Source organism: Schistocerca serialis, chromosome 3 (assembly GCF_023864345.2).
Source record: "Schistocerca serialis cubense isolate TAMUIC-IGC-003099 chromosome 3, iqSchSeri2.2, whole genome shotgun sequence".
NCBI lineage: Eukaryota > Metazoa > Arthropoda > Insecta > Orthoptera > Acrididae > Schistocerca > Schistocerca serialis.
This window is the reverse complement of record NC_064640.1, coordinates 345,783,310-345,792,383: the sequence shown is the minus strand read 5'-3', so window position 1 is coordinate 345,792,383 and position 9,074 is coordinate 345,783,310. Positions and strand designations below refer to the sequence as shown.

General features: G+C 37.1%; 1 protein-coding gene across 1 annotated transcript in view; it reads right to left on the bottom strand.

The window, feature by feature from the left end:
- Window positions 1-1,640: 1,640 nt before the first annotated feature.
- The window catches only part of LOC126470156 (probable C-mannosyltransferase DPY19L1), a 216,823-nt gene continuing 209,389 nt past the window's right edge, over window positions 1,641-9,074 (bottom strand). The window contains exons 12-14 of the mRNA XM_050097774.1: window positions 5,692-5,854; window positions 4,452-4,577; window positions 1,641-1,953 (exon numbers count right to left, since the gene is read on the bottom strand). Of these exons, the coding sequence (XP_049953731.1) occupies window positions 1,746-1,953; window positions 4,452-4,577; window positions 5,692-5,854 (497 nt within the window). The 3' untranslated portion in view covers window positions 1,641-1,745. The remainder of the gene's footprint in view (window positions 1,954-4,451; window positions 4,578-5,691; window positions 5,855-9,074) is intronic.

The following is a 9,074-nucleotide window of genomic DNA, read 5'->3' as shown; positions in this document are numbered from 1 at the left end:
TGTAAGAGTACTGAAATGTATGTTTATACTGTCTTCCCTCCCTGCTTCTCAGATGTAAACATGATGGTGTTGCCACCCTGACCACATAATCAGTTCACCTTGCCAGGTAATTGCTAATTTGAAATACTGTATTGTCTGAAGCCTTCATTTCAAGGTATTCGTTCATCCTCTCAAAATACTCAGTTTATGCTTGTCTTCTACATGTAGAATTTTGACCCTACAGGTTTTGAACATACTGTATATTGACTTATTGAAATATTTAGGGTGATCATATAAGTTCTGCGTGTAAATAGGAATGTGAAAGGCAGAATATGTAGGGATGCAGTTTACAGTATTCTGATGTATGGCTTTCACTGAATTATACCTCTGCAACTGAGAACTTTTTCGACAGCATTTTGATTCCATTACTTACCTTCTCATAATGTTAATTTCTTACAGTTTGTTTATCGATGTTTATCTGTCATAGCCTCTTCCTTGTTTTTTCACCACTTTTATGTCTCTTCCAGTTAACACTTGTTTCTTTCCCTAATTTCCTTCTATCACTAATATAAAAGCCAACTGTTCATAGTGTTCCCTCCTCGTTCATTCCACTATTTTTTGACTAGTTTTATTCACAATGAATTAATAATGGACTAAAGAATTTCGGACATGTGCAGTCTGATGGATATCATGATCAATTAATCCATACAGAACACATTTGGTTGGAAGCTTTCCGATATACAAATTTCTGCTACAGAGTGCATTCAGGCAAGATTTCTAGGTTCTTTGAAACCAGAAATACTTCCCACCAACAACATCCTGAAATGCCACTTCACTACTTATTATAAATTAAAGGCTCCAGCCGCATGTTTCTGGCTGCATGTGAAGGCTAATATTAGGAACAACTGCACTGATTTTGATACAGTTTTCACTGACAGACAGACTGATATGAAGGATGGTTTTTATAGATAATTTATTACTGCTACCCTGTAGATACTTGTTGCCACCTGTGTAAAGATATGGTGGGTCGTTAGTACAGGGTGGTGCACAAAAAACTGGCCTAAGTACAGGCTGCTCACCACTTACGCGTGAACTGTTGCCCGCCGTGAGCAGATACAACAGCATTAGGTTATTTGTTATTTAATTGTTACTTGATAATTACATGTTCATCTATTTTTTCTTGTATCTGCTCATAATAGGCATCAATTCATGTGTAACTGGCAAGCACTCTGTACTCAGGGCCAGTTTTTCATGCACCACCCTGTATTTCCTATGTCAATGTTGTTTCCAAATGCCCACACTGATATGTTGTTATTTTCAGCATATGCAACACTAGGTTCATACACATCTAGCAGAGCACCAAAAATGTTTACCTAACACCAACTTGTTTATAGTAACAATAGCACAAAAGTTCTTACACAACTGGTATGTGTAAGTCACACACACACACACACACACACACACACACACACACACAGACAGACTGAGAGGGGGGGGGAGGTGAGGTGGGGGTGGGGGGAGAAAGTGGGTTATTTAGGAGAATAGCTGTCATGCCAAAACAGAATTCATGTGCCACCATTCATTATGAACCAGTCAAATTTTAATATAAAATTCAACAGTACAAAACAAAACAAAAAAAAAAAAAAAAAAAAAAAACACAGTTCACTTGCTAAGTCACATAAAATATTAAAAAACTTTACTATAATCATATACAACACTTAATCTTTCTCTTCTTTGGTATTCATTTTCAGTTCATTCGTGGGTGTCTACATGATATACTCCATTGGGGGCACCAGTTCAACATAGCTAGGTGGTGTCTGATCCCGCTGATGTATTTTTAGGACTACATACATGCCATTTGAGAATACTCTCTCAAATGGGTCTGGATCCCCATGAAACAATTTTGGGCAAACAGGATTCCAAGGCAATTTCTCCTCCACTGTATCCCAAATTTCTAGGATGCTGCATCCTGCCCTGGTAACAGAAAGAATACTAATAAGCAAATGTCAGAACACTACAACATGAGTGCAATAATACCAGATGTCTGAAAAGTTTGGCAAATGTATCTCTGTTGGTATGTTTTCTACAAATTTATTAGCACAATAAATAATCTCTGTCAGTGGTAATTAATACAGAAATTACATCTGAAATAGTTTCTAAATTATCACGTATTTGGTCCCTTATGAAAAAACAAAGGCGAGTGGCTGCTGCAATTTACGTCTCAAAAATGACCATTTCCAAACACAGAATGTCAATCAGTGCGATGACTATTGTCTCCACAGTACCTTAGTTTTGATACCAATGACAGATTATGAACATCAGCAAGAAAAATGTACATCAGAACATACTGACAATCTATTAGTGAAGTAAAAACTAGCAGAAAGCTTCACTGTATTAGAAAACATGGATGCTACTGCTGGCAATGAAAATGGAAGAGAACATCAGCACCAAAATTGGTTTGCAAAAGAAAGAGCAATCTGCATAATTCTTTTAAATGTATCATCAAGGAGGTACAAATTCACTGACACATGCAAATTATAAAGGAAGAATAGGAGAGCATTAATATCTTAATCACACTAACTACCATGACCAAACAGAGATTGCTGCACGAGTCCAAAATGATACTTCTTAACGCACGATGTGGAAATACCACATTTGATTGGGGATTTGACCAGGGGGCAGTAAAGTTTGTTATTGAAATTGCCATGCTGGGGCTCGAGTGAGCAACACGTATTAAGCATGAAAACAAAACACTGTAACTGAGCTAATGAATGAGTGATCTGTTGTTACACATAACATACTGGGATAAAAAAAGTAAACATGCCAGATTGGTGCTGGTGGGTACAATTTCACTGAATACATAGTGTGGTTGTTGTGTGTGAGGTGCCAGCCATGTATCAGTGTTCATGCCGGTAGCTTAAGGAAGGTGCAGGTGTTCATCAGACTGCTTCCAGGTGGCAGCAAGATGTAGACTGAGGTCTTAAGTGCTGTATCTGATGAACAACTGTTGTTGCCTACATGCATAAGGAACACAAATTATGACCAATTTTGCACAGCATCTGCTAGAACCATCCAGGAATAGTTCATCTGAAGGGATGTGCTATGAGCTAGAGTGTTCTGAAATACACAACTGCAGTGATGAATGTCATACTGTGTTTAGGGAGAAGAGAAGGATTTGTCTTTATGTCTGTGATAGTTGCTTCTAACAATAAGTGTGGTACTGACTAGAAGCCCAATGAAATAACCACTTGCAAGAATGGACAACAAGACCAAGTAGTAAAAACACCCAGGATACCAGGGCACAGACTGCAGTGTAGAATTAGAGGGAAATCAATGTCCAGTGATAGTAACAGGTTGGGTTTCAAAACCTGTAACGCTAAAAGTAAATTTACACTTGCAAAATCAGAAATAACAATACTGGGTGAGAAAAAAGAAACCTGGTGAAGGAGGTCCACAGCCACTCAGTTGTTTGGTTATCAATGATCCTTACAAAATATTTTGAGATAAATGCACTTGAAATGTCTAAATTCTACACCCAAAAAGATAACATCTATAATGAAAACCACATCAACAACTGTTTTCATTTCCACGGAGTGTGTACTCTAATTAGACCCTCATCAAGATGGAACACACACACACACACACACACACACACACAAAGAGTTACTGCTCATATTGCTGTTATTCCACCCTGGACTTTCCATTGTTTGAAAATCTATATCAGTAACATGGCAGGGAGAAGGACAAATAGAATCAATGAAATAACAACACTATTATTTGATTTTGACAATGCTCTGATATTTTAAATCATTTAAAAAATATTATTTTCCAAGAAAACATTAGCAACTGACAGGAAAATTGTCTTTTGCATTAGTCTGCTCAATTAATTTTACAGTATTAACACAAATACCTTCATTCCTCAAGTTGTTCATTCACTAGGAAGTGCATCAGTAAACCAAAAACCAAGTCAAAGCTATAATTAAATTTAGGCAACCACACACATGAACAAATTATGGTCCCTTCATCACACAAGAAGAAATAAATAAGCAAATTTATGCTATCAGCATGACATGATTCTAAATTGAGAAAAGCACAACTTACTGTGTTAGTAATGGCATTGTAGTGAGAGTTGCATGTATTGAATGTGGGGAAACTGAACCTTAATGTGGCATCAACACTTTTAATTATTTTAGTGAAAAATTACGTACTGAAGTATAACAATTTAGTTTTAATAGTTTGTAGTTTTTCAAGAAATAAGATGTTATGCCCAACAAGCAATTAAGTTAATGGAAAGCAGTATCCATTTTCTTCCCTGGAATGACATACGAAACTTAGAAAAACTGAAAATATGTTTAAGAATAATTTTCTTTCCTGCTACTGTGTAGTTCCATCAAGGTTTTGATATTTACTACTGTGGAACAAATATCTTGTACTAGTAACAGCTTTCATACAACACAAAAAATTTAACCAACCTGCTTTTTGGTAAACACCAGGCCTCTTCTAGGACAACATAGTCCACGCCCATGTCGGAAAGAACTTCAAAAACTTGCCAAGCTGGTCTTCGGCCAAATATCATGTACACCTTCTTTGTACGTTCCCTGAGAAAGATAATGAACGTTTACCTTAGCAAGCCCTAAAGTGTAACATATCTTCATTTGAGTAAACATGAGGAAACTAGTGTAAACAATATCTGAAGAACAATACATAGCATCACTATTATGCAGACACTGTAACGTGGCAGTTTTACGTAGGGGTGTTTTGAACTGTGGTTCTGTAAGATACCAGTACAGGTCAAGACAGAATTACCATGTTTATGACACTGCCTGCCTCAGCAAACAACTGTGCCGCAGCATTTACTGAATGCTTTGTGTCTTCCGCTTTGCTTTGTGTTGTGTTTTGCATTCCTTGCTGTTTTTGTTTCTTATTTTATTTTGAAATGAGTGAAGAGACTAATCTGGGTCTTTGATGGGATTTGAGGATGACCCTAACAACATGAGAAGAGATCAGTGATCTTCAGTTCTGCTTTTGTAGGAGCATAGAATGCAGATGTAAACTGCCAGCCCTGCTGCTAGAGGGCTTGTTCCCCCACTCCATTCCTCTCCCCTTGCTCGCATTCGGGAGGACAACGGTTCAATCCCGCGTCCGGCCGTCCTGATTTAGGTTTTCCGTGATTTCCCTAAATCACTCCAGGCAAATGCCGGGATGGTTCCTCTGGATGGGCACGGCCGACTTCCTTCCCCATCCTTCCCTAATCCGATGAGACCGATGACCATGCTGTCTGGTCTCCTTCCCCAAACAAACCAACCAACCTCTCTCCCCTTGGGTATTATAAGTTCTTGTCTGGTTATACTAACAATGACTGCCACATTATAGTGTCTGCAATATAATGTAGTGCCCTAATTACTGACCTGCATTAATATCACCAAAAAGCAACTGTTACACAGAAGGGCAATGGTCAAGGAAAAATAGTAATTAACAATGTAAAGCCCGTTCTGCTACATGTGGTCAATGGCTAATAAAGAATCTGAATAATCTGAATCTGGTCTACAGGTAATCAAGCCATTAACATATAACACATTAAACAATAGAATGTATATAGAAAATCTACATCTGATGACAGAGCTATAACAGTCACTCATGCCAATACAAATTACATCTTCCTATTATCTACCTAATGCCATTTAGTTAATACTGAAGAGCTGAGCAACAGACCTGGCTTCTATATCCTCATAATGTGGATGATTCACAATAGGTCTCTTTGTTGATAGCGCAACATTTGCCATCACTGACATGGGGCCAGCAAACACTGCAGACTCAGATGCATGTGTATCTATCCACATCATTAACTGTTCCATGGGTATGTTGCTGTATTCGCCTAAACTCACATAAAATATGATAATGCAATTAATAATGGTAATATAATATACAGAAGGAGACAATTTGTAAGAGTTTTTGTTAAACTGTTGTGCCAAATTATTGTGAAGCTTTGCGAAAGTCCTGTCATTTCCAATTTATAAATTTGCAACAAAAGAGAAATTATATAACAATGTTGAATGCTATATAAAATAAAAGTAATATGTACAAGTACTAAATTATTGTGCTGAAGTTGTGAAAGATGTCATTGTTGACTGAAACAGGAAAATTACATTCACTTAACCACAGATTACAATATTTATAATGTTAACCACAGTCAACAATATATGTCTGTTTGTGATAAAATATTGTACTACTCTTTAACACAGTTCAATTACGGTGATGGAAATTTTAAGTCATGGTTCAAAAAAAAATTATTTTGTAATGCTAAGCAATAATCTCCTAGTTTCTACAGGGGTGGGCAAAAATACAGAAAAAATGTGAGAAATGCAAACTTGAACATAAATGCAAATGCTAGCCAAGTCAGCAGGTTGCACTGTTGTATTTGACCACAAATGGCATCTGTGCAATGTCCTCAATATATTGCAAGTGTCGATCATGGCTAGAACAGTGTTCTGTGTAATTGTGAGTGCATTATGTCAGAGCTCAGTGCATTCAAACATGTCATAGTGGGTGTTTTCGGAACCAAGGTAGGCCAAAGTGTTTGTGACACAGGAGATGATGTTTTTTCACTTTCCCTGTATCCAGTATAAATCTTCGATACAATACCTGTTGAAACACCAATCAGGATGTAAGTGTTTGACCACTCATCCCTGATGCAAATGCCTGTAACAGGAAAATATGGTGCTGAAGTCATAAAACCTGGGCTACGGAGCAACAGAAGAAAGTCATTCAGCCCAATGAGTCTTGTCGAGTTTACGTTCCAAGAGTAATGCATGGAAGGGGTTCAGAAATGATTTGGGCAGCCATGTTGTGGTACTCCATGGGCCCCATGGCTACTCTGTAAGGATTCTGTGACAATTTTGGTTGATCAGGTCCACCTCATGGTATAATGTTTGCTCTCCAATGGTGATGCTGTGTTCAAAGATGATAGGGCACCTGTTTGCACACCTCACATTGTCTGGGACTGGTTTTTTTAGCACAAGGCCAAACTGCCACACCTCCCCTGGGAACTATAGTCACCATCAGATCTCAATGTTATTGAGCCTTTATGATCTACCGTAGATAGAAGAGAGAGAGAGAGAGAGAGAGAGAGAGAGAGAGAGAGAGAGAGAGAGAGAGTGTGTGTGTGTGTGTGTGTGTGTGTGTGTGTAGGCATTGTAATGCATTGTGTTTTTGGGGTTTCTTCATATTTCTGTGCATCCCTTGTATGTGTCATCTACTGTGCTTGACTGTGTACAAAGGTAGAGAGCTGAACTGTCACCTCAACTGTTGTTTATATTTCACATAGGGCAAGAGTGTACTAGTTTTCATTTATGCATATGTGAGTAGATTATGGGAAAGACATTAAGGAAGCCAAAACAAAAAACATCCCGAATGCTGCAAAAATGAACATATGAACAAGACAGGGACAGAGCCTTTAAAACAAGCAGCAATAATGAAATATAAAAATCAAGATATGAACTTGTTAGTAGTTAGTACATGCTCACGACAATGGTTTAGTAAAACATTACAAATAATGACAAAACAAATATAGAACCACGAGCAATGTTTGGATTCAAATAAAGTAGAAAAAACTGAGGAAATAAAAAGGTGCTAAATAGACAACTGAACTGTTAGCATTCCACCTTTACATACAGCTGTCCTCAGTCAAATTATTCGCATTAACTTCTCTGCAAAACTTACAGCTCCTTCAGTCGAATTTTTGGATGGAACTTGCACGCTCATCCCCTTACATCATGAGTCGCATATATGATACCAAAGGTGCACACACATTGGTCAAAACATTTAAGGAGTAGATAAGATAGCCTAATCAACATAAATTAAGCTTTCAATTTACTCTTAGATGAAAGATAAGAGCATATACTTTCAAATATAGTATTATTTACTCCATAAAGTGATGTGTATTGCAATTCCAATCTATATATTTAAGATGACTGCAGTAGCAAAATAACTCGAAAACTGGTGAAGCAATAATGCATGCTGTCTTCTGACATAGCGTGTACTCACAAACATAAATAATTTTAATCTAGCTCAAAAAAGGATTGATTCAAAAGCTAGTGAAGTTTACTGTCTTGTTTGTGTGCCTGTCGACAACACCTCCAAGCTTTTAGTATCTGGTGAATTGTTGCCTTTACTCTTAAATTATTTGCATAGTATGTAGCAACTGTGAATCAAAGAACAGAAGAAAATTTGGGGCTTCATGTCATACTGACACTGGGTTTATTAGAAGCCCAAGTACTAATCAAGTTGCAAACAAGAAAAGAGATTAAGTTGCTGACCATCACCTTATTGAATAAATCAATACAGTAAAAGTGATTTTGGCAAATCATGAAGACATTATTTAGGATGACTATGCAAGAAGTTTAAACCTATTCTCCCTGAATACAGGTGGTGTATTGTCTCACCTGCTGGTCCACATGAATGGCACTACTATCGATATGTGAGGTATGAATTCAATGTGCTTATACAACATGATTTAGTGCAAGTTTCCAAAAACTAAACAGTGTGTTATAAGTGGTGCCCTGCTAAACATTTGAGATAGGGTACTTAGGGACTGGAAGACCAAATTAAGAATATACAACTCCCTCAACACTGTTGTTCAGAAGTAATATACGAAATATTTAGTCAGCTAAATTTCTTGTTCCGCATGGACTTACAGACATTTACTTGTCTTCCTTAGGTGATGTGTAAATGCCCAATCTCAGGATCCTCCACCACTTTTAAGAGAGCAAGGTGGAACCACCTTACTTGTTCTTATACCACCTCTGACACCAATATTATTTTTTCCCTGTTTGACATATGTTCATTAGTAGTAGATATACGACAGTTACACAAAATAGCTAATTTCTTATACATGCTGTATTTCATTAAAATTTATTATTCACCAGATAGTTTGCAGACTACTGATAATAACAGTACATTTGACTCTAATGGAAACATTTTCATTAAAGGAATATTAGTGATTAATTATACATGCAAATGTGATGAATGTGAAATTTTCTATGAGCAAATAGTCATTTCTTTCTAAACTGATACAGTTCATTTGAAGGTCTTCATTC